The 27,562-nt window shown below is 41.8% G+C and overlaps 1 protein-coding gene across 2 annotated transcripts; it reads right to left on the bottom strand.

Moving 5' to 3' along the window:
- Window positions 1-46: 46 nt before the first annotated feature.
- On the bottom strand, window positions 47-26,224 carry CTNNB1 (catenin beta 1). Of its 2 annotated transcripts, none has more exons than XM_066626981.1 (16): window positions 26,081-26,224; window positions 12,197-12,255; window positions 11,369-11,596; window positions 11,039-11,292; window positions 10,614-10,852; window positions 10,327-10,528; window positions 9,969-10,113; window positions 8,912-9,015; window positions 6,001-6,339; window positions 5,673-5,831; window positions 4,814-4,933; window positions 3,780-3,930; window positions 3,581-3,702; window positions 1,841-1,901; window positions 1,035-1,255; window positions 47-799 (listed from the first exon to the last, which is right to left on the bottom strand). In XM_066626981.1, the coding sequence occupies exons 2-15, from the start codon at window positions 12,207-12,209 to the stop codon at window positions 1,047-1,049; spliced, it is 2,346 nt and encodes a 781-aa protein (XP_066483078.1). In that variant the 5' UTR covers window positions 12,210-12,255; window positions 26,081-26,224; the 3' UTR covers window positions 47-799; window positions 1,035-1,046. The 2 variants fall into 2 exon arrangements, with proteins under 2 accessions (XP_066483078.1, XP_066483079.1); XM_066626982.1 differs by lacking the exon at window positions 26,081-26,224 and adding an exon at window positions 25,768-25,868.
- Between the last annotated feature and the right edge of the window lie 1,338 nt (window positions 26,225-27,562).

The raw sequence follows: 27,562 nt of genomic DNA, 5'->3' as shown, positions 1-27,562 counted from the left end.
TATTGCCAAGTGCTCAAAGTGGTTTTTAAAAAAAGACACAGCAAAATGAATTAAAAGTTTACTTTAATTCTGAACCATTTGGATAACTGTTCTCATGAAGCATCTGTATCACAGCAGGCTACAATAACTTTGGGATAAAAGGCAACTGGTAAACTGTCCAATACAAGGTTCCATACAACAGTTCTTACTGGCCCCTACCCAGACATCTCCAGATAAAGTTTTTGATCAAAAACATGAAATAGATCCACCTGCTTATTTTAAGCATATTAAAAAGGAAACTAATTGGACCATTTCTATTTGTCTAATTTTTATACAAAAAGGCTACACAATGTTACACTTTTCAGAATACGATTAGAGTGATTATGAATTAGTGTTCTACACCATTACTCGATCCTTAAAAATCAGAAATAGCTGTAGCATGTTCACTATAACTTAAACACAGAGACTTAAAAACCCTACAGTTTACGGCAAAAAAGAAAACTACTTTCAAAGCAAGCAAGGTCAGTACCATTACAGAGATTTAAAAATTAAAAAAAGTTTTAAACAAGCAAGGCTAGAGTTTGATAAATTCCATCCTGTGATTCATTCTTGTGCATTCTTCGTTTCATGAGTCACTCCCCAAATCCATTTGTTACTCCTCGACCAAAAGGACCAGAACAAAAAGTTTACTTCGGTTGTTCCCATAGGAAACTCAGCTTGGTTAGTGTGTCAGGCACTTTCTGAGATACTAGCCCACCCCTCGAGCCCTCTCAGCAACTCTACAGGCCAATCACAATGCAAGATCATTCAGACAACACAGCTGTGTAGGAGGAAAAATAAAAAGAATGTTAACAGATGATTACTCATTAGAATTGCATCAAGCCTGTAGCACCACACACCTAAGTTAATCACCTTTCCAGACACCCTAAGTCAGTTTGAATGCAGATACTGCAAGTTTACACTCATGTCTTATGACAAACACAGCCCAACCCACTCAAGCAGTTCCCTCCCTGCCAACCAAGTTCTCAGACTGGTAGGTAGGTGCAGCTTCTTACCTAAAGGATGATTTACAGGTCAGTATCGAACCAGGCCAACTGATTACTGTCACCTGGAGGCAGCCCATCCATAAGGTCCTGGGCATGTCCTAGATCTGGCAGCCCATCAACTGGGTAGTCAGCACCAGGGTGGTGGCCAGCCATTTCATGTTCCATCATTGGGTCCATACCCAAGGCATCCTGACCGTATCCTCCAGAGTGGAAAGAACGGTAGCTAGGATCTAAGAAAGTTAAGGGTGGCAGAGGGGAGAGGAGGGGGGGAAAAGCATGTTAACATGTTAGATGCACCAGAAGCTCACAATATCAGTGTGTGAGATTTCATAATCCAGCCACACTGAAGTAACATTTTATAGCCTGGACTTATGGACAAAGTAGCAAGTCATTACAAAAAGCTGTGCCAATAAAGCATGCTGCTATCCAAAGCATCAGCAAAATTCCAGCCACACCATTAGCCTGCATACTGCTGAAAACTCAATATCAATACTATAATGCACACAACTGAAATGCAGACTTTAAATATGCCACTAGGAAGGCTCATAGCTTGCTTTTTACCTGCCTTTAAGACATACATTGCTAACTATGCACACTGGCATTCTCAGTGTTAGCAAACAAGCAATTCATAAAGCCTTGGTGAGGTACTCTCACTAAGGTTTGTAAACATGTCAAGCATCACAGTATCTAGCAGTCCAAGTACCACAAGCAGAACTTCAATGTGAGCTCCCAACTTAGTGTAATATTTGCAATTTTCTGATAAAGGCATTGTGATTAGATCTGGTTTCCTACAAGTTAACAGAACTCACACATACCATCTGGGCGATATCCAAGAGGTTCTCCCTGGGCACCAATATCAAGTCCAAGATCTGCAGTCTGTAAGCAATATGAAAAGATCCAAGTAACTTACTCAAGGCTGACACACCTTCTTCCAAAAGAAAGATGAATTTTTCTAAGGCCACTTCATAACCAGGTTGCATTCATATTAAGTATGGCACAAGCCCTTTTACTAAAAGTATAGCTTTGGCAACAGTCATTTTTTCCATACAGTGTACCCTCATTTGCAGGAGTTTGGTTCCAGAGCCTTCCACAAGTGAGAAATTCCACACACACTCACATCCCTTACTAAGAAAGGGGAGGGCAAGAAAAGCTGCAGGGAACCTAACCAATCACTGGTCAAAAATACTAATGCTCCCCTACATTTTACAATTAAGGCGCTGTGTCTTACAGCTTTCCTCCTCTGTCTCAGCACTGACTGGAGGTGGGAGCCAATGGACAAAGTGGCTAAGGCTGGGCAACATGTGTGGGGAAACTTAATTTGTTTTTTTTTGTATGGTTTCACAATTTTCACAACCTAATTTGGGTAGGAAAAAGTTACCCAAGTTAAGTTGTGAAACCAAATTTTAAAAAGTCAAGTCACGTTTCCAAGCACACCTCCCCTCTGATTCGCCACTTCACGCAGCCCCAGCTGCTTCTTCCATTGGCTCCCACCTCTAGCCAATAGGGAGAAAAAGGAAAGCCAAAATGTGCCCAAGTGGTGCTGCTGCAGAGAAACACAGTGCCTCACTGATGAAATGCCAGGAAAATTTTTAATATTTTCAAACAGTAGCTAGTCAAATACACTGATGGATCGAAAGGGCTCACTGTATATCAAATCTCTATGAAGCAGGGTAAGTAGTTGCACCACAGTGTAAACTGCCTTACTAAGGAAAACTTATGTCTAGATCAGGGCAATCCAATCAGCCAGGGTACTGCACAATCCCAGAGTCACCCCCTCCAATTGCACAGACAAGGAAGTAATTGACAGTGACATGATGATGTCATCACCAATTACTTCTGGGTTGCAAGCTGTTGAAGTCACTTGGCAGATTCGTCAGCAGGAGATGTGTATGGTGGGTTTTTTTTTAATCTCCCTGCCAAGCTGTTACAGCTTCTCCTTCTCCAAAGGAGAAGCTGGAACAGTGTGACAGGGAGATTAAAAGGCTACTGAAGCAGGAGGCAGTGCTAGGCGATGCCTGCAGCAAGGCTTTCAAGGGTCACCAAAAAGGGCCTCATGGGCTGTGTGTTGGACCATCCTGGCCTAGGACTGTTTCTGCAACGCTGCTTTGTCATTAAAAACTTTATAGTGAGTTCTACCCTCCACCGTTACCATTAAGTGTATTAACAGCAAGTTAACTTAATTTTCCTCTGACACAGTCCTGTACACTCTACATCCAAGGTGAGCAGGGCTGCACCTGCCAGCCTCCCCTCTTCCACGGTTCAGCCAAAAGAGTAGATATTGGGATCTAAGCCAGCGGTCCCTGCCCCACATTCAGTGAAGGTGAGCAAACCCTAGCAAAGTATAATTCTAGATTTTTACCAGCTTGGAACAGTAATCAATGGATGCCCTATTAAAGGGAAGCTTGTCCGCTCATCCTACAAAAAACTGTAGAAGCATCTCTTCTTTTCATAACACTGGTCTCTAATATCAACCTCCACCTGAAACTCAGTAGAAAATCTGAATGCATTCCAGGCAAGAAAGTATTGAATCAACATGCTGCAGCAGTACAACCCACCTCATTCCAAGCCATCGGTTCAGTTCTGAATAGAGAGCTGGTCAATTCAACTGAAAGTCTTTTCTTATAGTCTTGTGGTTTATCCTCAGACATCCTAAATAGTACTGCAGCTGCATATGTTGCTGTTCAAAGAGAGAAGAGTTAGCTGATGAACCTACAACCCAACCAACCAACAAGTTCACCCTTATTTCACACTTACCCACACCCTCATTCCTAGAATGAAGAAGTTCTGTCAGTGGAGCTGTAGCTCCTTCTGCTTCAATTGCTTCAGCTGCTTCTTTATCTTGAGCCAGTTCACACAATACACCTGCAGCCACTCTCTGGATGTTCTCAATAGGGGAGTACAGCAGCTAGGCAGGGAACCCACAGATCAGAGCACATACTCAGGGGCATGTTTTCAGAAGCACATGAACTGATAGTACTAGTATCAGAATTTATTAAGAAGTTTGAGATCACCAGGCAAAGAGAGGAACAGGGCCAACTTAACTCCTTGACTGTCTCAGCCAAAAACTACCTCCCTCCCCAATACATCATATCTGAAAAGGTGATCAAGTTAGTCATTCCTAACTGAAGTATACTTCAAAGTTGGGATGTGACTATATTCAGAGTCGTACAAAAGCAAAGTTCTGGCCCCAGTATGAATTATGCTAATAAAGCAAACATGTTCATTTTACTAGTTATGAAATGTGTGAGACCATGTCAGTTACCTCCTGGCCACTGAAAATCAGACCAGTGGATCTGGCCTTTGAATTTAATAGGCCAGCACACTTAAAGGATGCAGAACAAGGTTTCCACATTCTGCACTTCTGAGAACTGGAGGAGTCAGCTGGCAAAAAAAATGAGTATCTCTGAGAAGCTTGGATTTTGGATTGCAGCTGTTTTTGAGAGCTTGGAAAGTGTAGTCAGCAGCCAGGATGACAACTGCACTAGGAAGGGAAACACCTGGAGAAGTGGAAGATCAATGAGATTGTCTCATGGACTACTACTTGTAAAAATCTCATTGAAAAATGGATTTGTATTATGTAAGCCACCTTGAGTCTATTGAGAAGGGTGGTATATAAATATAAAATGCAGAACACAGAATGTAAACAGGCCTTTATCCGGACCTGAGGAACATGCCACCACAATATAGTAGTGCTTAGTTCACATACATTTCCTGCAATAGGGATCATACTGGGCTCTTCAATGAAGCCACAGCTATTCAAATATTTCCTTGGAAAAAGGTTTACCTACCTGCACAAACAATGGAATGGTATTTAGACCTCTAATTACAATTCTGTTGTGGACATCTCTAGCCAGGATATGGAGGGCACCAGTACAGCCTTCGACTATTTCTTCCATACGTACACCCTCCTAAACAGGAAAAGTATAGTGAGTGCTACACAAATTACTACTATGAGTATTGCATGGATTAATATGAAGAGGTGCGTTGGTGAGTTTTTCAAATGCTCTAGCAACAAAGAAACATATGAATCTAATAAATTCTAGTTTTCAGCCATCTTTCTAAGACAAAGCCCCTCATGTCAAACAGTGACATTCTATATATTGGAATTTTGCAGCCAGTCATAGCTTCCATTTGGACTCCAGCTGCACTACCCAACCATCACCACACCTGTTGTGGTAGGATTTCGTTAGGAGCAGATATTCAAGTAAATATCATGGATTGGTTATTCTTCAACTTCCTCCTCAACCCATATCATCTTGACTGCTAACAGGAGACTTCATGCATATAGATGGGAGTGGGAATTCTAATCCATATTGAGTATGTAGGTTAGTTTTGTTCAGGAAGTTGTCCACTCTTAGACTGAACTGTGAGAAAGTGCAATACCACTATATACAATCAAGGAACACATTTTAACTAGCAGTATGGTCACATATTCATTTGTTTTTCATGCCTACTCACTGAAACCCACCCTACATATTCTCCCTGGTTACCAGTTATTTGCTGCCTTGGCAGCAAGCCCTGCTGCCAGTTTATTTCTGAATGAACAGCATTGCATCAGGTCCACAACCACACAGCATCATATGACACTTTTCTTAGCAAATGGAGATCCTTCTAAACTTTTGCCATTCTTAATGGATAACTACATACCACAAACTGCTGCTGTGTGCCACCCATTGAAGTACGACGTTGTGTATCCTGATGTGCTCTAACCAACAGCTGGACTAGTCTTGGTATAGCGCCTTGTTCACGCAAGGGAGCATGATTTGCTGGACAGAGTGCAAGATTGCGGATCAGACCAACTGTAGCCTGCAATTATAGGGAAGGTGGTTATAAAGCTTAATGACCTATGAAAAAACACAGGAGACCCTGCACTGAAATGTTTGCAGTCTCACCACCCTTAACAGACCTTCTCTTGGTCAGTTGCAGTTGATGCGCTCCCCCCATGGGATTGTACTTAATTGCCAGGGAGTCTTACCTTAATAAGAGGCCAGTGAGATGGAGGATGCAAGAGCTTAACCACCACTGGAAGTCCGTAATGGAGACGCACTGCATTTTGAGCCATCTCGGCTTCTTGATGCCTACTAGTGAGGTGACGGAGTGCACAAATGGCTGGCTCTGTGATGTCTTCCCTGTCACCAGCCCGGAGAACTGTGCGCACAAGAGCCTCAATACCACCAACTTGGCACACCATCATTTTATTCTTGTAGTTGTTACAAGTAAGGTTAGAAAGAATGCCAGCAGCACAGGTGACAACATTGATATCATCTGAGCCTAACAGCTGCACAAGGGTTCCCAGGAGGCCCTCCATGCCTTCCTGTAGGAAGAAAAGGTAGTTAGCCACTTCTTGTGCCACACCAATATTTTCTTTGCAAGCCAGTACTTCACACACTTTACCACTAACCACTATTGCCTTCTCTGGTAAACAGAACATGTCTATGGGATGTATTAGACACTTGCACTATCCCATTTTACGCATGGGTTGAATCAAACAAAGTTTCCTAAAGGATGACATAGCTGGTCATAGATGAATAAAGCTTGTCACAAGAGTACAAAAACAGCTGAAAGAGCAGGCTGTGGAAGCAAGTTCAGCCTGGCAATGAGGTTTACCAGAAACACTAGTTTTCTTATAACTGCCTGGACATTTGGGGGAAGGAAGGGAAAGGAGTAAAGTCAACCACTAAGTATCAAAGGTACACAGATGAACAGTCATTTACTACAGACTACATAATCCTAGGGTTCGAAGATACCTTGGCCGTCACCTAGTCCAATCCCCTACTCAGAGGAAGGACCTGCAACACCTGACACATGGTCATCCAGCCATTGTTGAAGTTCTTCCTCATGTCTAGCCTAAGTTTCAACTCATTGGTTTTCATCCTGGACTGAAATTTTGGATTCTCCCCAAGCTTGTAACAGACATCATCAGGAACCATCCAAAGCAAACCCTCCCCTCCATCTGTGTGACAGTCCTTCAGATACTGCCAGCCTCTCTCTCTCTCTAGGGTAAGCACACTAACTATTCCTCACAGGACTTCATTTCCAGACTCCCCACTGCCCTTCCCTGAACCCACTTTAATGTATCAACATCTTCAAACCTGGTGTCCAAAACTGGATGCAGTATCCCAAGTGAGATCTGACTAGTGCAATAAAGAGCATAACGATTTATGTCTTGATCTGGGACTGTGTCAATACAGCACAGCAATGCACTTGCTTTTTTGTACCACACTACTTACTGGCTCATGTTCAACTTAGTTCACTAAGATAACTAGATCTTTTTTTATACATCCTGCTGGCAACAGAGCCTCTTATCCTATATCTGTCACTCTGGTTTTCTGTTCCTACATGCAGAACTTTACATTTTTTCTCTGATGAACATCTCATGCATCATTTTGACTGATGCAGCCTGTCCAGATATTGTGAATTCTAATTCAGCCTTCTATGGTGTTAGCTATCATCCAGCTTTGTGTCACCTGCTAGTTTGACAAGGATCCCCTATACCCCATCATTCAGTTCATTTATAAAAATGTTGACCGCAGAGGGCCCAAAAAGAGCCCTGCAACACTCCATACCTCTCCCCAGGTTGACAAAGCCATTTAATAGCACTGGCATTCAAACCAATAGCCCTTCTAGACAGTAATTTCTACCGAACCCAAGGGTGAGACATGTATGGAAGAGTTGCTGAACTTTGGAAACACTGCCCACATTCCCTCAACACATTCCTAATCCTCTTCAGGGCAGAGCTGGGAAAAACAAGTTCTGCCAGTTTGCAGAAGCCAGCTGTTCACAGGAGTGAACTGTGCCTTGTGACATCACTCTCACCTCCCAGCTTATTTGGCAAGCAGTGGAGGGGAAAGGAGAAATTGACTATTGCTTCAAATGTACAACTAGAACTTTGAAAATAAAAGAGGGAACCATTTGCCTAAAGCATGGAGGTGTGGGTAGGGAAAGACCAGTGGCTGAATCAGAAAAAAGATCACTTGTGCACATAAGTAGCAGAAGAAGGAAAGTCAGGTTTGTTCACTGCCTGCATGTTACAGCATATAAATGATCTCCCAGGCCAGACTGCCATAGCATACTCTTCACTAGACACATGCATCTGTTAAGCAACACATGGCAATGGTATTCTGCCCTTTTCCGCACACACTGTCTCTTGAAATAAGACTATTCCTAAATCAGAAAACTAGAAAGGAGTATTTGCTAATACTTTCAAGTGCAGTTTAAGGTACTACACAGAAATTGAGAGATACACCTCCTAGCTGTAGCCAACCCAGGCTGTAGTGATGCAGGCAATTTCCTATCACATGCAAGGCTGCCAGGTGGCTTTTGGGGGGGGGGGGATAGCCAGGAAGACAGGCTGAAGTAGATGCCACCACCTTCCTTGTCATTTATCCAGAACTCCCCAGGCTTACTCTGGTGCAAGGTCATCAAAGCTCCCAGCCCCACGGAGCTGTTAGAGAAGGAGTAGGAAGACTGATCACTTGGCTGCAGCCAAGCAGAAACCCTGCCACTTCCAATTAAGCCATGGGCACAATCCTAACCAGGTCTACTCAGAAGTAAGTCCTATTTTCAATGGGGCTTACTCTCAGGAAAGTATAGTTAGGATTGCAGCCAAGGTCAATCTCCAGAATGTAGAAGGCCCCCCGCCCATACAAGCTCTGAAGACTTGCCTCTCAGGAGCAGCAGCTTTCCAGGTACTCAAAACCAAGGCATCCTGGGGCCACTGGGGAAACTGTACTATTCTAGGATTAGATTCATTTCAAGCAATATCAAGAGGGGTTAAGGAGTAAGGCACTACATAGCTGCCATTTTTAATCTACCCACTGTGGCCAACGTAGTTTCCACGTACCCAATTACAGCTCAAATATTCCCAAGGCTCATTTATCACTTACCTGCTTAGTTGCAGCATCTGATAGATTTCTAAGAGTCCAGAGACAATTCTGAACAAGACGCTGGCTTGGATCTGTAAGGTGGAGTCCCAAGGCCTGCATTCCACCTGAGAGATCAAGTAGGTATTTCAAACTCCAGGTCTTTATGCTTCACTCCTCCCTCCGGGACCCCAGACTCATACAGAAACAAGCACCCCCACTCTTTACCAACATGCACTTCGTTCAGACACATCTTGCGTTGTGCAAGTTCTCCATTTTGCCCATCTTGTTTAGTTATTCTAAACTGCAGGAGTAACTCACTGGACAAACTATTGATTCCAGTTCAGTGGTGTATTTCAATAAGTTGAGTGGCAGTGATTTAGAGCCATGCTGAGCTACATCCCAAAGAAGGAAACCCATGTCCACAAGGAGTACTCAGACATACAGGGTAATCGGGCTTTCTTTCATCTGCTATGTATTAAACTCTTTAGTCTCTTTGGAACACATTGATGTGCCATGAGAGTTTGGAGCACAGCAGTTGAAAATCACTGAAAAACTCTTCCTGGTTCTGCAGCTCTGTTTTTAGGGCAACTCAGTAGTAGCAAACTGCTTGTCCCTCTTCCTAGCTCCAAGGAGAGCTGCCCTAAAAACTGAAAGAACACAGAGCTGCAGAATCTGGAAGTGACATCAAAGAGGTGAAGACCAGAGAGGTCATTGTGCAGTAAGAACAACTTTGGAAAAATCACTGCTTTGGAAGAACTGGAAGACAACCACATCCCCCAATTTTATGAAGCTGTGAAGTCTCAAATATGACCATAATACCTTTATGTGGTGCTGGAAGGAATGTGACATTAAAATAGAAGGCCCCACATTGCATTTCTAAGCTAGTGGTTATGACATGCCAATGTCTACTAGAAAGTATCTCAACCTGAGAAATTCTGCTGACCTGGTTAGAAGCACCTCCCACATAGCAAGAAGACTGCAGCCTTCAGTTATCCCACACATAATTACAAGAGGAGCAGCAGTTGTGACATGGAGGCAACACACCAACCTTAAAACTAATGCTTCAGGTGGTACTTACCAGCTTCAACAATTGCTGGTTTGTTACTAGAGCAGACTGACAGGACCTTCAGTACTCTACTTGTGGTCCACAGTAATTTCTCATAAGTATAGGTTCTCATTATATTTACTAGAGCCTGGGGTCCTCCACTTGCAAGAATGATAAGCTGCAATAGAATGAGATTTTTTTAAAAAATATAGCTAACGACATAAATCTTATTGTGTGCTCCCATACAGGCTTCAAGGTACAATAAAGTAGACAATGAAGAACTCTCCATGTTGGAACCTTGCTAACCAGAGTACTGTGTCAACAATTCCTAGTGCCAACATTGGTCTTAGGTTGTCATACAGATTAAGCAAAAAATAATAATTTAATTTACCTTGCTCTCTTGATTGCCATAAGCAAGTATCTGAAGACAGTCTGTGGTAATGGCCAAAAACTTGACATTAGTCTTGTTGAGTAAGGCAACCATTTTCTGCAGGCCACCAGCTAGGCGAACAGCCATTTTGGCACCTTCTTGATGCAACAGAAGATTGTGTAGGGTAGTAATGGCATAGAAGAGTACAGAATCCACTGGAGAGCTGTAAAAGAAGCCCTAGTTAGTGAGCACCCAATCAAAACACAACATGCGTTATGAAGACAACTGTTGAGTCAACAATTACATACCCAAGCATTTTAACCAGAGCAGGAATACCTCCAGATTTGAAGATTGCCAGCAGGCCTTCACGATGATGAGAGAGGTTATGTAGTGTACCTGCAGTACAACGGGCCGTTTCCACATCATTTGTATTCTGCATGGTACGCACAATAGCAGATACCATTTGAGGAGAGCGCATGATAGCATGGCGAGAGGCTTCTTTTTTGGACAACTGATGAACCATAACTGCAGCCTTGTTTACCACCACCTAGAAAATACATCTGGCATTCAGATAAGCTTTTCAAACTTATTTCAGTCACTAAAGAACACCACAGGTACAAGTAGCACTATAAAGATGTACACTTCCAATGTAGTCTATGTGTTCCAGCTATCAATTCCAGGCAGGCTCACACTAACAATCATCTACACAAAAGTGACAATTACATGCACATACCTGGTCCTCATCATTCAAAAGCTTGGTCAGTTCTGGGATGGCACGAGTTGCAAGTTCTGCATCATCCTGATAGTTTATCAAGTTAACCACAGCATGTTTTAACATCTGGGATGGTTCCGCCAGACGCTGCACATTTGTTGGGTGGGCAGCATCGAACTGTGTTGATGGGATCTGCATGCCTTCATCCAGTGTTTCCGGAAACATGGCAGCACGCACTCTCTGTGCTCTGGTCATAGCATACTGTCCATCAATGTCTGAAAAGGAGTAAGTACTTGGCAAGTAACTGAAAAACAAGATGTGGGCAATTCATAAGTTCGTAAGATTACTTACCAGCAACCTGCTCCTGGGTGAAGGGCTGAGAGAATCCCTGTTCCCACTCGTACAGAACTTGGCTGGTATCAACATCTTCATCTTCAGGGTTTCCCTTGCCACTCAAAGAGGGAGCTGTTGTTGTGGCACCAGAGTGGATACCAGAATCCAGGTACGACTGTTGTTGCCAGTGGCTAACAGCTGCTTTTCTGTCCGGCTCCATTGCCATATCTAACTCCATCAAATCAGCTGCAAGGAATCAGCATTTAAAAATATGAGCTCATACACATTACATAACTTTAACTAAAATTCCAACATGTATAAAAATGCAAATCATATTAAATATCTAACCAATATTAGAAAAGCATAATTGGTTCAGGTTAACATGGCAACTAAACTGCATCATTAACTTATTACAATTGCTATGGGAATTTACAAGCAAGCTCCAAAAAAAGGAAGGTTAAAAAGATGCTTAAAAGGTTCTACAACAGTAGCATGACTTCCACAAGTTATAGGATTAACCAATGCCAGTTAGACAGGGATACAGGATTGAGGTTGTGGAGCTGTGCCATGTTTACCAAGTCTACCAATAAGCCTGCGTGGATTTGAACCTAAAGCAGAAGATGGCAAATTTAAAGGTTCATTTGCAATGAAAAGCAGAATACCTCTTTAAGGTGAGCCTAAAATCATGGTATAATGAAGTTACTGGGAATATCCAGATTCAGCACATCCTTGAAGATTTCTTGGCATCCAGAAAATACTTAAGATTTGTTATTCAGGCCTAGAATGTCCACATTTTAACTGTCACCAAGATGAATGGTCAACAACCTGATTTATACCTATACATACCTTGTGTTGCCATGTTCCTTGAGGTGCTCCCAAAATTATGGTCTGCTCTCCTTCAGACCCTAAAAAAGGATATATAGTTCAGGCTTATGTTGAGTTTAGTAACAGAATTTTAGAATCTGTTCTACCTGAAGTTCAACCAATAAAATCAGTATAAAAGGAGGAAGGTTATTAGTCAATTTCAACCAGTAACTGGACCAATAAATCACCACTGCCATAATCCAAAGGCTTGCTTGAAAAAGAGCAAACTGCACTATAAATTGACAGCATCAAGAATCACCAGATGATTAGGACTAGTGGATATCATATGACTATATCCCAAATATCACCTGCACACAGTACTTCCCCATACAGTAGAAAACATTAAGACCTCAATTTTGGCCTGTTTTGCTGAGCAATCTGTATACTTTGTTTCTACCTACAGAATTAATGCTGTTTCCTGCCAAATCCTTTGCAGAGCCAATGTTCCCTATGAAGTCTTCTGATCTTAACTGGAGTTGAGGGATTAGGTTATTGGAAGACAGGATGGCTACTCAATGAGCAGTATGATACTCTACTTTCTACTGGGGTTTACACAACTCAAGAGATGTTAAAACCAGAGCTAAAACTATGCCCATTATGCTTGACAGCAGAAAAGAATTAACCAGAACCTAATTGGTTTTACAATCTTGCAATTACATGTCAAATATGCAACCTAGTCTAATTTAAGTTATGCCCCAAACACTGGACAGACTTGCCCAGCCTTTAAGAATGCCAATGAATACTTTTAGGATTAGTTAAATGCATTCTAGATACATTCATGCAACCTGAAAAGCAACACTGAATGCTGCCAGGATGGCAACTTGGTAGTTTAAAACTTGCAATCATGCAACGCACTACTTTGTAGTTCAAACCAAGAAGGAATGCTGTCATCCTATCATAGTCTGAATAAACTTTATACAGATACTCTAATCATGATTTATCACACAACATAAACTGAATAGGATTTTTAATCCAAACCTAGTTTCTAGAGAAATTATGAGCAGCTGGGAAAGCTAAATTCACACTAAATTCCTAGTCCTGCCATGAAAGGACATACTAAAAACCTACTTGTAATACCTGCCTCAAGTTCAGATAAGAATGCAAGAAAAGCTGTCCAATTCATCCAAGGGTAATCATCCTTTAGGACGAATATCTTCTCATTTTTAAGTTTTTCCCAGTCTTCCTGTCTTTGACTTAACACATTCCAGTCCCTTTCTTTGGAAAAGGAATTTAAGCACTCCCATGCCAAACATGCATTATGCAACAAAAGTAGAAAGTCAGCCCAAATCTGATGTAGTTCTGTACAAACTGTTTTGTGGTTCCAAAATATGGAGGCTAAAGTCAGATGAATTCCTCACCCAATGCAACAGTAATTCTTCTATGCAATCTTTTTGCTTGAAATATTAATTCCAGGCTCCTGAATAGACAACATTTATGAGCAAATGGTTCTTAGATTTGTTAAGTCACTGCTTCAATTCAATGTATATTCTATAATTTACATTCTAATCACACTAAGCATAAATACTAATATGGTTTTGGAAACACTTGGGAGTTTAGGAAGTACAAGCACCTTCCATTTTACATGTGTCTGATTTAAATATTTGTGGAAGAATGTGCCTGCTTAATACCAAAACCTAGTTGACCTATGTTACTCCAAAAAACTGTATGTGTAAAACTTCCCATGTGCTCTCATGCTTGGCTGACAGTGCGCATTTTCAGGTACATGTTTGAGAAACATACTGCTTTTCAAAAACACAACCTCTGTAAAATAAGAGATAGGTGTACTATGTGCCATTTAGGTCATTTAATTCAATAAATCTATCACCTTTTGCTTGTTATTACACTTACAAAAGAATCTCCCCTCTACTGTCAGATAATCTTCAGATTTGACATTATGGCAAGTTCAGAACAGTACAGCTCTTCTGAAAATTGATTAGCACCTTTCAGTGTTGATTTGTTACATTGAAGTCAACCCAAGGCAGGCTTGTATTTCAGTGCAGAAACTAATTTTTTATCTAGCTGTAATAAGTATGAACTCAAGAAGCAAATATGTGGAGAAACAAGCCTAATAGCATATTCAAATTAAGTTTTAGGTAAGATTAGGTGTTGATCAGGCAGTAAAGATGAAGCAAAATTTAACACTTTCTTAAAATGCATACATGTAGCCATCATTACAACATCTCATTTAACAGAATATTAGTAATCAAGGAAGTTGGGACACTTGCATTCATTTTTAGCAAGACATATGCCACCTTTTGACTTCCAGCTTCCAAGGACTTCCCTTTATAGCCATTTTATCAACTGTTCAAATTTGCACAAGTTAGCAACCTTCCAGTTTTCAACCTAACAGCCAAGGGACACATCAAATTGTACATAAAGAACCCAAGAGAGACTTATACAACATCATTTTAACAGATGAGACCATGAACACAGGTACAATGGAGGCTAAAGTCCCTGGGTGTGAAGTAACCCAATTCATGGGAATGCATGCAATAGGTGCCAATGTGTTTATCAGCCCCCAGCAATACTGACTTGCTGTCACCAGTGGCAAATATGCAGAGTACAGTAGCGTTCCATTTTTCCTATGGGGAAAAAGGTTTGGAGACAGATCAGCCAAAAAAATGGAATCCCTCAGTAGTTTCCTGCAGCTATGATCTAGTTCAAGGGTGTCCGAAGTTTTGGCAGGAGGGCCACATCATCTCTCTGACACTGTGTCAGGGGCCGGGGAAAGAAAGAATTAATTCACATTTAAAATTTGAATAAATTTACATAAGTTTACATAAATGGCTATATTAAAGATGAACTTATATGAATGAATGAAGGTCTTGCAATAGCTCAAGGCCTATAAAAGGCCTTGAACAAAGCAAGGCTGGCCTTTCCTTTGCTGCCACTACTGCATCACAGACATGAAACAGCAAGCAGTGGAGGAAGCCCTCATCCCACAGCTCACGCAAAAAGGTCAAACAGTTGCCTTCACGCTGAGAGCAGTTGTGCCGGGCCAGTGCGGGCTGCAACAAATCTCTGGAGGGCCAGAGGTTCATTGGAGACTGGGGGTCCCTGAGGGCCACATTGAGAGGCATATGGCCCCAGGGCCGGGGTTTGGGCACCCCTGATCTAGTTGCTAAAGACTCAATGCTCATGAGCAGAAGTTGGTTCCTTCAGTGATAACTAAACAAAAACACATAACACCACTTTCTGCACCTTAACTTAGGAAAACACCAAAATCTGCAAAAAAACCTAACTCATTTTCTCCTACCTCTATCAATTAGAGTTGCTAGATAGGTCATCCTGCCATCTGGAATATACTGCAACTCTTATTCCTAAAATTAAATTTTTAAAATGAAGCAACATCTTAAAGCACTAGCTTTAGCCTGAGAAATTGAAGCTACTAAGACTGTCATCTGAAAACTTGTAGTAAGAAGTTATTTTTAACCTACATATCTCCCCACCCACTTTAAAAGGGGATCTTCACATTATTTCACTAACACATATTTGTAGGTTATTACTAACAGCAGCAAAAGAAATTTTTGGTTTGGAAACCAACCTTCAATTTACATGCATCCATGTCATATTGAACATTTTTCACTTATCCCTTCCTGGGGAAAATTAAACAAAAATCCTGCAGTTACAGAAACTAACTGTAAGTTCTTGTGGTACCAGTTTCCAAACACTACCATGTCAGCAAACCTGGTTAATGCGTTTACTAAACTATGAAAGCAGAATGGAAATAGAGCTTCATGGTCTTCCTCAACATCCATCACCTGACAAGGTATATTCCCTCAGTTACAAGAGAAATGAGGGAGATAGTCCTCCTGAAGGTTATAATTTTATAAGCTGTGTCAATATGTCCACTAAGTAAAGCAATCCCTGTTTGTCAGTTTAATTCACAAGGCCACTGTGAACGTCATAGCTGTATGGGGATTTGAACTTACTTCTCTACTCTGACACCAACTTGTGCCCCGTTTTCCAAACCAGATTCTACATGAACACTGCACTCAGGCAGAGCTCTTTAAATCAGTCACATTTGGAAGGAATCAGAAGTCTGTGCACCCATGTTTGCTCCTTTACTCACAACTAATTGTTGCCTACAGTTTGCAAACACCCAGGTTTCCTAGTCTTGGTTTTTTCACCCAATTGGATTGTGACATGAAGTATACAACTAGAATCAGCGCTCTGCCTCTATTGGACTTCTGCTCTTCCAGCCATCAGCCCAAGTACATTCTCAGTGTATATGCTGACCCATGCAGTGCAGGCATACTTTGTCAGTTACAAGTAGGTACTAGTACACCATACCCATTTGGTCTCTAAACCTCATGCAGTTTTTTCTGCGAATATGGAAGTCTAATTCTTTAGATACATGTATAACTGAAGTGTTGCTAGCAAGTCAATACTGTGTCCGCAGACTGTTTTAATTAAGTACATTACTCATACGGACACATGAGAAGCCATACCTTTTGTTCAGTTGAATTCTTGAACCATTTTATTTTACCACCTTGTAGTTTTCCATTTGTGCTAGTTCTCTAAAATCTACAAAAACAGTCGACAAGTTTGGTCCAGCCAGCATAATACTAGCAAGAGGTGGCAAGTGTATTCATGTCTAAAGTCGCCTTTCCCAATCCAAGCTTAACACAAGACACTATCTTTCAACCTTGCATCAGACAATGACAGTGGCATCAAGTTCTACACTGCAGATCCCAGGTAAAATTTTAGGATCAGTTCAGCAGTAAACAGAAAATTCACTGTTTAACTTTTGACACCTATAGGGATTTATGCCAAGGTTTGGGATACAACCCATAGTTCCTTAGATAGCATGTACTACAGAGTTTAACTGCAACTATTGAAGTCTTGGTTTCAAGACTTCAATAAAATCTTATAAAGGGACAAGTGAAACATTGTTACTAAATATAATTAGTTTTATAAATCATATGTCAATAAACATTTACTAATTCAATGAATCATCACCAAGTATTCCCATTACTGATCCTTGGAGCCAAGTGGTACAGCACACGCATTTATTTTGATCTCAATATGGCCAAGTTTAATCCAGTAGCAGCATTACAACATTTACAGGTTACCCAGCTAAGACAAGTAGGGCATACAGCAACCTTATAGCCCAATTTGAAACCTAAATTAAGAAATACGCAAGGTAAAAACCAACTGTCTCAATTGTACAGCATAAGCTGTTCATTTCCAGTCCTGATCATCAACACCAGCTCGAATTCTACATGCAGCAATACTGTACCCAAGCATCAAACTGCAGGTGTAGGACTAGATTCATTCAACTCCCCTTAACTGCTGGAGCTTCCATTATATTTGAAAGCTGTTCAGTCTGACCAGAAACATAATAGGAACTCACTGTCTTGTGCTATCAAACAGATACACTACCGTCCCTCATAAAGAGAATTTACTTGTCCCTCTATCACTGTACCATGTCACTAGTTGAATTATTCAATCCCTTAAAGCAATTCAATCAACCAACCGGTTTCTTGACCTTTAAAAAGTAGTTCAGATCACAGTACACACTGTTTAAGCAACAGCCAACCAGACAATTTCTTTCACTCATCATATAGGGATACTACCCTGTTAGATCTAGAGACCCAAGTTTGCATATGGAAGCAGTCTCACACAGAGTATCAAAAATATTTTGCTCATTTTAGTTGGTTTTCCAATTGTCCAGATCTTTTTGACATGTACAAATAGACTCTGATCTGATACCTAGGGATGTTTGTTTTTGTTAAAAACACATAGAAACACAACACACTGCCTTTTTTGGTGTTAAAATATCCCAATAAAAAATACAAAACACCACATTTTGGTGTTTAAGGTATTTTCCAGAAGTTAATATCTTTCCAGTTAAATACTATGGCTGTATCTGCTGACACTATCAGCTACTTAGTATATTTTAAAGCAATTATAATTTATAATTATAATGTATTAAAATGCACCCATGGAATAAACATACATACCACAATTTCCTATTTTAATCAAGAAATTTTGAACATCAGCAAAACATCCATACTCATAACATTTGTAACATTTTTATGGGTTTAAATTCTCAGGATGCAGCTCAAGTTACAAAAGGAGTGGCTAAGAAAATTTAGGGCAATCGGTAAAATAATAACTTTAAAAATAATAACTTTATTTTTACCCCGCCTTTCTCCTTGAAGGGACTCAAGGCAGCTTTTATTAAATTATGGTTAATAAAATACTCTTTCATCAACTTAAGCCACTTCTACAAAACAGGCTATAGATGTTACCTAGCCCTCGTTCAGAGCTAGACAGTACCTTGTTTTGCTGAGTTCTATCTTCTGATGACTAGCTGACAGGTGAAGAGTCATTTTCCAAGTGCTTTTTGCTGCCATGTTACTCCTGCACACGAGCTACTGTATTCAGCAGGATTCTCTCAACTGAACCTATGCTGTCACAACATCTATACAGAACATGTATACTATGTCCAAGCAGAGGTAACCTAGGTAGCACTATATTTTAGCTCCATTTACTCAAACCTCATTTCATGAATTTGTTTATTTCAATATGAAAAAATTCCAAGTCAAGATCAGGAAGTTAAGCTATGTAGTCATGTTTTGAAATTCCACAAGCTTGGCAGAAGTCCTAAGATGAAGTCTATAATTCTTCAGCTGGTTATCAGTAAAATACACACTGCAACTTTTAGAAGACATCCTACCACCACTGCCAGAACAACATTTGAACAATAGCATATGATTTCCCTACAGGAAAGATTATAGTACCATCTCTCTCCTCATCCAAGTGTTTAAGCAGAAATAAATCTTGTTCAAAGTGCAACTCTAAAGACTGCTAAATTGTGGAAAGGACATTCTAAAGACCCCTGTGTGATTTAATTCCAATTCTTCCAGCTCATTTCTTCCTGTGAAGTGTAACTTAATACACAATATTTTAAAAAATATTGGCCATGGAAGTTTTTACATAGCTTGGTAGCTCTGATGTTTCAGTTAGCAAAATCTTGGCCTGCCCATTGCAATTATAGGTATTAAATATAATCATTACAGCCTTGTAAGCCAGCTCAGTTATAGAAACTTCCCATCATGGGAACCTTGTTGCACAGGGATAGGCAGCCTGGTGCTAAATGAAGTCAATAGAGCAGTTAAATACTTTCTGTTTCAAGAGGGGAAATAACTAGTGATGCCAATACAAGAACGGTCCATGAAGTCTCATCTATTTTACAACTTTATACATTAAGCAACTGTAAAGAGAAGCAGCACTCAGACTACTTTAGACAGTTGGGAAACATTCCAATCTATGCATCTCCAAGTGTTAGCATTTGGAAGGTTATCAGGAGACACTGCAGCTGTTCAATTACTTTCCAGAAAGTTGCAAGCCCACATTTTAACAGAAAAAAACTAAACAGTGGGTCTAGCCAGCTGAACCAATTGTTTCCTCTCCCTGAGTGCAAGGATGCCTGAAGCTCAGAACTCCAGACTGTCATTTTCTGAAGACTTTCCACTAATATTTTAATCCAACATGTAGACATTTCCTTCTGTTAGTTTTACCACCACCTTGGTATTGTATCTCACCAATTTTCTGGAGCAAGTAGTTAACTGCCTCCAAACCAGTTAAATTAAGTTAAGTAGTTAAGTTGCCTTAACTACTTAACTTAACTTACTTAACCAGTTAAGTAGTTAACTGCCTCCAAACCAGTTTAACTCCAAACCAGTTAAACAAGCAGAGCTTTGTAAAGTTTTGTTGAAGACATTCCCAACAACTCAAAAGTTTAAATCCTACTTCAGTTCACCTGAACTAGGATAAATTTGCATTACGTGTAAAGGAATATGCAATACACTGTACATGAGCGTATGCTTCTGACTAAATGTAGATATCTTGAAGAATTAAGTTTGCAGAAGTCTCCAACCACATGGCTATGTAGCAGTTAACATCTGCAGCTGCAGTGTCTGAAGCAGCACTTAAGCCTGTAGTTCCCAAACTTTTGACTGGTGGCTCCCCATTGGGGCTAGAATTCTATATATTGTATAGGGAAGCAGGTTTTCATGGGGATGATGCGTCTCCCTGATATGTTTCCACATCTCACAGTTTGAAAACCATTGCCTTAAACTGAAGCTAGAATAAGTGAATGTTTTGGATGACCTGCCCATTGTTAATTATAGGAACTTAAAAGCTTGCCATATTAGATCTTACAGCATTCAAGCACATACTACTGTAATTAGAACGTGTTATTCCCCCCCCCCCCGGCCTTCCACACAGTGAGAGAAACTCACAGTGAGAGTATTATACTGTACTATAGTTCTGCTTTCTGTACTTTCTCACCATTTCAGTCTTAACATGCAACTGCTTGCCAAAAGTATCTATACACTTTTAACCCTCAGTTTAACAGATATCATTATTCTGGCTTTCAGCTCTGACTCTATTGATGTCACCTATGCATCAAAACTGTGATATTTGTTAACTGAATCTAAATACAGGAAACAATGCAAATTCTTAGACAACTGTATAGGCACCTCGCAATTAATGCAATAGTTGCATTCTTGGAAATCTGTGTGTATATTAAAAAACCATAGATTTTTTTTCCCACAGGAACCTATGTAAATTGCATATTCCGACTGGTGATTTCTGCTTGTCCAAGGTGGTGCAGGAGGAGGGTTGAGGAAGGAGGCTACAGGGAGTGGGACTAGCTATGTATGTTGATGGCTGAGAAAGCAACAATGAAAACAAAGATGCCAGTAAGGAAAATGAGACGGTAGTAAGCAGCTCCAAGTACATTTTTTCCCTTTGACTTTAGAGGAGACTACCCTCCAAGAGGCTGCCAGCATTTAATGGGGTAGCTCATTAGCAGCTAATTGCGTTATTGCAAGAATTGCCAATGTAAAGAACGGTTCAGGTATTAATTTGCAAATTGCACTATTTCAAAAATATGTAAGTCAAGAGATGCCTGTATTTGCTCAACTGTTACAAGACCCTTACATAGATGAACTTTGTTTCAAGGTTAAGGCTTAACACTGTGTAGCCACAGAAGGGTTTCTTGATGCTTTTATACACTCAAGGGTAGTCAACCCAACCAACCCCTTGAAGTTTTTTGCAAGTCCCATCTTGCATGCTATATTTTAGACTTGTAGCAGCTTATTGGTTATTTAAAACAGCTGCTTTTCACAACAAAAATATTTACAATTTCTGGTAATAAAACTGTTGACTTACATGGTCCTAGTGCTTTAGTTTTAACTATGAAATTATAAATTTGACACAAGTCTTCCTGATAAGCCCTCTGTAGAAGAACCAAGAGTGCAATTACCTTACCTCAATGCCAACTACTTGTTCGCAAGTTACAGGATCACACACTGTTCCTCTAGACTAGACATCTTAATGCAGTATGATAGAAAATCATAATTAGGGTTTAACAGTAGCAATCTAAAAACATGACTTTATAGAAAGCATACCTCATTGCAGACTCTAAACATTGAGCAGCTATCCATTGTGAACTTACTGCTATTAATAAACCAAGTTCAGATTAGAGAACCAAGCTGCCATGCTAATAGATAAGGTCACCTAACTTTACTCCTCCACGGGAAGAGAAGCAAGTTTAACCCAGGTACAGCACATAAGACAACCTTTTTGGTCCTTAACTTTTTGCAAGTTGTCAAGTACAACAATGTAGTATGGCTCAGTGAAAGAGCAGGGCACAGAGCCAAACAGTTTAGTTCAGATGTCAGCTGTGCTATAATAATTTGCTCTTCTCTCAACTGTATGAAGCACTATACTAAGTCCCCAACAGAACCCTGGAACCTAACCTGTATTTAAATTGAAACATCTCATTCTTGCCAGCCCAACACTATTGCATGTGTGCAAAAGCACCATCAAAGGACATACTGCACCTACGTAAAAGTACCAGGGCAACCTTCCATAGAGAGCCAGTGTAGTTATTTTCCTCACAGAAGACAATGATTATTCTGTAAGATTTAAGACAGTATCAGTGTGAATGATAAATTCACGGTTAATTTTTCCTACACTGAATTGACTTCATGAAGGAAACATGAAAGGCAGATTTACAGCCCAATCCTATGCATGTCTACTCAGAAGTGCCAAAGAACACAATGGGACTTACCTCCCAGGAAAGTGTGTATATAGGATTGTAGCCTTAGAATGTCATGTGTAACTCTAGGTTTTTATGCTACATGCCACATGCAATGAACGCATCCATGCAGTATCACAATGAATTATACACTACATATAAGAAGTTAGGTGCTACTAGGTTTTCCTATATGAAACTATTTTCTCTGCTCCCTTTAAGCATATAATGTAAACCGATTAAGCCCTTCAACATTATAGCACAACATTTCTAAACCAGGGTTGAAAATTTTCAAATCTGAATACCAACATCTAGTCTCAGTGAGTTGGAATGACTGGGAATGTAGATTTTCCTCAGTTATTGTCCAAATTAGACATTTTTCAAACTGATAACTAAAAAGTTGTTGACAAATTCAGAAAGTAATATCTATTCCAGACAAACCTTTAACTTATACACACACCATGCATCCCAAGTGCTATCCTAAAATTCCACCAAACATCCCTTAATTCTTCAAGATTGGATTGCCACCCCTGATTAACAGTTTACAGCATTTAACCATAAACAAGTTAAACTGTGCTCTATGTGGCTTACTCACAGGAAGGTATGCATACAATTGCAGTCCAATTAAACATATATAGTGTGCTACAGGTAAGCTATTTGCCATAATACATTAAAAAGAATGAAGCTATTTGAGGTGCTCAAACTCAATGAGATTGGTAGCTCTAAATGTAGCAATCAATAGAAAAAAACTTAGCCTTTAGAAGATGTGCTTCATATTTATTCTTAGTTCAAATTTGATTAAAACCAGTTATGTTTCTCAATATCCAATAAAAGAAAACTCAACTCCTATCAAACTATCAGGATTGGATACCACACATGCTCCAAAATATTCTATTGAAACTAAACTAGCAAATTAGCGTATACTGAACTAAATCTTATTTTAGATCCTTCCTGCTCCCTATTGTCCTCTATTCACCTGCAAGCTTGAGAAAATACAATAAAGTCAGTTTTAGAATAAATTATCATACTAGATGCCAAATCTTCACATTTACCACCTGATCCTATGTATGTTTACTCAGTGTTACAAAATACAAACACACAGGTACAACCTTCAATTAATCTCTGTGATCATAATATGTTAGAAGCTAACCAGTATTTGTGCTATAATTTTGAAATTGTAGAGTATGCTGGAAAAATGCAAATACTAACTGTGCTTCACATGCACCAAGGAGCAGAGCTTGTTGGGCTTGCATATAACAACTTTCCAATGCAAAGAAGAAGAAAGTTATAATTAAAGTGATGTGTATTTCAAATACTTCGTCAAGTACCAGCTTGTTTTCTGGTATGTCATCTTTTAATGGTGCTCCTGTTTCTTACCAGTGCTTAACTGAAACTCACTGTTTACAAGAACTATAAAAAACTTACATGTTACACAAAATCACTCTACAAACCTATGAGCTTATTATTTAAGGCCTTTTAATTTTTTTAGAACAGCAAATAAGAGGACCACTCATCTATTTGTCAACATTCAATTGCATACAGATTTATACTACAAACCGCACTGCATACAGATTTACACTAGGAACCGCACTGCTTGCTTAACAGCAGTTGAACACTGCTGAAGGATAAGAAAAACTTTCCCAAAGCTTTCCCAAGCCTAAATGGCTACATTTAGGCATGCAGTCATTTCAAACTTCTGTCACAATCCCATACACACTTACCTGAGAGCAAGTTCCATTAAACTGAAGTAGATTTACTTCTGAGTAGGCATACTCAGGCTGCATTGAAGGTTGAGGCCAAACTTAGTTTGGCCAAAAAAGGTTTACTAAATTGTCTAACCTAGGTATATCTGCATGTAGGGGTGTGACCTAAACTTCACTAGTTTAGTGAAGCTTGAATGGCATCTTACATTTAACCTTAGTATGTTTGTCACACTCCACATAGATCAAAACACTGTCTCAGCTCTGCTGTTAAATCATTTTGCACATTTTCCAAGATCCTTTTTATACTGTTCCAACTTCCTGCACTATTACTTTGCCCATCTGAGGAACAAGGAAAACCAAATTTCCAAAGATGTCTTATATCAGAGTAATGGCTGCTCGAAAACACTGAAAATAAGCAGAAAGCTAGTATGTACAGTGGCTGTGGAAGTGTTACATATTGTTAAAACTATATCTGCCATAGACAACTGGGGAAAACTATCACCTTTCATTTTATTGCAATTTAGTTAGTGGCAGATAGTGGCATCATTTTGTCTGAGCCGAACTTAAATCTCTGCATAAAAAAGAACATATTCAAGCATCTTCCTAATGGGAAACCTGACCAACACAACATTTCAGCTTTCCTAAGGTGTTGCTCACCACCAGATTTACCACTGACATACTTTGCCTCAAACTCTCAACATCAAGGTCGCCTCCACTGCACTCAAAGAAACCCTTTGCTGGTCAAGAACACATCTACACTATCTGCCTGGAGTCTTCCAATCGGCTTCACTTACACTGAGGTCCAGACTGGCAGGAATTCGAGTAGCCCAACTACCTTGGCTAGACAAATCAGGAGTGCCTCTCCTGCAAAATATGTTTGTTGACCCAAGACAAAAAAAAAAGTCCACAATGCAACAGATATCTGGTGCCGTGGACTGCAGCTAGGCTATGAAGTTAATTACACACAATCCAAACAAACCCGAGACTCTTCCCCGCCTTCCCCCCCCCCTTTGAGCATTTGTGGGCGAAAGCCTTGCCAGTAAGTCCGCCTGAAATGGCTCAAACCTAATCAACCTTTCGCAGTGATCTATTTCAACCTCACCCCCAAAAGCCACCCTTCCCAAGCTACAATCCTAACCACACTTTCCTGGGAGTAAGTCCCATTGAACACAATGGCTTACTTCTGTGCAGACCTGCCTAGGATTGTGCTGCCAGTCCCCAGACGGGAGTACCACACAGCCTGCTTCGGACCTACAGCCACTGCTCTACTGCATCTGCCTCCCACCCAACCCAACCTTCCCTTCGCCCCGACACCACAAAAAGCACAGGATGCAGCCTTCAGCCGCCCAGGCTCACAGTCCCTCGACTTCACTTCCAAAGAGGGAGGGGAGTTGCACAGAAAAAGATCTGGATACCCCCCCCCCAGAAGACCACACATTCTGCCTTGTACAAAAGCTGCCCGCTGGAACTTATACTCCACCCACACAAAACACACACACACGGGTCGGAGGGGGAGGAAGGGGGCACCCACCCATCCCCCAGCCTCAGAGTTCAACCCCCCCACTCCCTCTTACTCCCCCAACCTCAGTCTCATCCCCCCTTTCCACAGCCTCACAGAATCTTACCCCACTCCCACCTATTTCAACCTCAGAGTCTCAACCCCCTTCTACTCCCCCCACCTCAGTCTCATCCGCCCACTTTCCCCCACCTCAGAGTCTTCGGGCTCTGTCCCACACAAATGCAACCCCCAACCCCTCCACCACCCCAAAGCAGAGGTCACCAGCAAGCCCCCCCACCTCCAAGGGAAGTGGGGCTCCCGCCTCGCGACTCCGTTACCCCCAACTTCTATGGGGGGAGAGAGCCAAGCTGAGGGACGAGGCAAGCAGGCGGGTGGGTGGGTGCAGCGACCCCCAACCTGAGCCGCTACCCGCTGAGGGAAGGAGCGGGACCCACCACCACCCACGCCCAAGAAGTGGAGCCCAAGTTTCTGCGAGGAGGGAGCCCCCGGGCACCCGCACCGGCGGGGAGGCGAGCGCGCAGGCTGCCCCGCGGCTCCTCCTCCTCGCCAGAGCCGCAGCACGGGCGACGCAGGCGCCTGCCCCTTCTCACCGCGCCCGCGAGAGCTTCCCCGCGTCCGCCGCCGCCGCCCGCGACCCGAAGAGAGAGAGGCTTAAAATGGCGCCGCTCGCAAGGAGCCGCTTATAACCAGTGCAGGAACTCGACTGTATCCTGCCGCCACCGCCTCCTCGCCGGGCCGGGCGGGCGCGCGCGCACGCGCAGCATTCCACAGGCAGCCCCGCCCACCGCCGGGCAAGGAAAGGGGTGGAGAAGTAGTCCCCCCGCCCCTCGCGCGGCCAGGCGGAGGGAGACCAGCCTGCGCAGAGGCAGGCAGGCAGGCAGGCAGGCAGGCGGGAGAGGCATTGTGGGAGCTGGGAAGGCAGGGGGTGGAGGGAGGCGACGCTGGCGGGCAGCTGGGGGGGGGGTGCAGCGATCCGGCAGGCAGCGGAGGTGTGATAAGGCTGGGGGGTTGCCGGCAGAGAGGCACCTTCGCCTGGAGGCTGCGAAGGAGGCGAGGTTCCCGCAGCCTGCAGAAGTCGCTGCTCAGGGCTGCGGCAGGCGGCTGGCTGCAGGGTGTGCTTCCCTTAAAGGTGCAGCCTCAAAGTTCCCTCTCACCTCCCGGGTCCTCTCCTAACAATAACATAGCAGCCTTTGGAGCCCGAGTCTGTGCACGTCTACTCTGAAGTAACTTCTACTATAGTCAGTGGGGCTTACTCCCAGGAAAGCGTGGATAGCATTGTAGCCTCAGAGCCCAAGCCCATGCATGTCTACTCAGAAGTAAGCCCCAGTGTGCATAGACTAGTAGCCTCAGAGCCCAAGCCTATGCGTGTCTACTCAGAAGTAACTCCTTGTAGGGGCTTACTCCCAAGAAAGTGTGGATAGGAGTAGCCTCAGAGCTCAAGCCTATGCGTGTCTACTCAGAAGTAACTCCTTGTAGAGTCAATGGAGCTTACTCCCAGGAAAGTATGGATAGGGTAGTACAAGCATGTCTACTCAGGAATAAGTCCTATTATAGTCAATGGGGTTTACTTCCAGGAAAGTGTGGCTAGGATTGCAGCCTTATTTCCCCCTCCCCCCTTTTTCAGTTCTGGAAACTGGAGGAGGGTATATTAAAACGCGTGTGTGTCTCTCAGTCGAGGATTATTATTCAGACCAGACCAATCAACGGCAATTAAAAAAACAACTCCCTTCTGCTTTGGGGTTCCCGCAGCAGTGCTACAAACTTGCTTTCCCAAGAGGAACAACATAGAAACGCCTCCATTATAGCTGTAAAGCAGAAATCTTCCAAGCTAGAGCCCAATCCTAGGCATGTCTACTCAGAATTAAGTCCCATTAGAGTCAATGGGGCTTACTCCCAGGAGAATGTGGACAGGATAGCAGCCTGAGAGCCCAATCCTATGCATGTCTACTCAGAAGTAAGTCCCATATAGTCAATGGGGCTTACTCCCAGGAAAGTGTGGACTTAGTTTGGGTTTCTTCCCCCACCACCCCGTTCCTCCAACCTGATGTACTCTTTGCATTGCTGAATAAGAA

Source organism: Tiliqua scincoides, chromosome 5 (assembly GCF_035046505.1).
Source record: "Tiliqua scincoides isolate rTilSci1 chromosome 5, rTilSci1.hap2, whole genome shotgun sequence".
Lineage (NCBI taxonomy): Eukaryota > Metazoa > Chordata > Lepidosauria > Squamata > Scincidae > Tiliqua > Tiliqua scincoides.
This window is presented reverse-complemented; position numbering and strand designations above follow the sequence as displayed.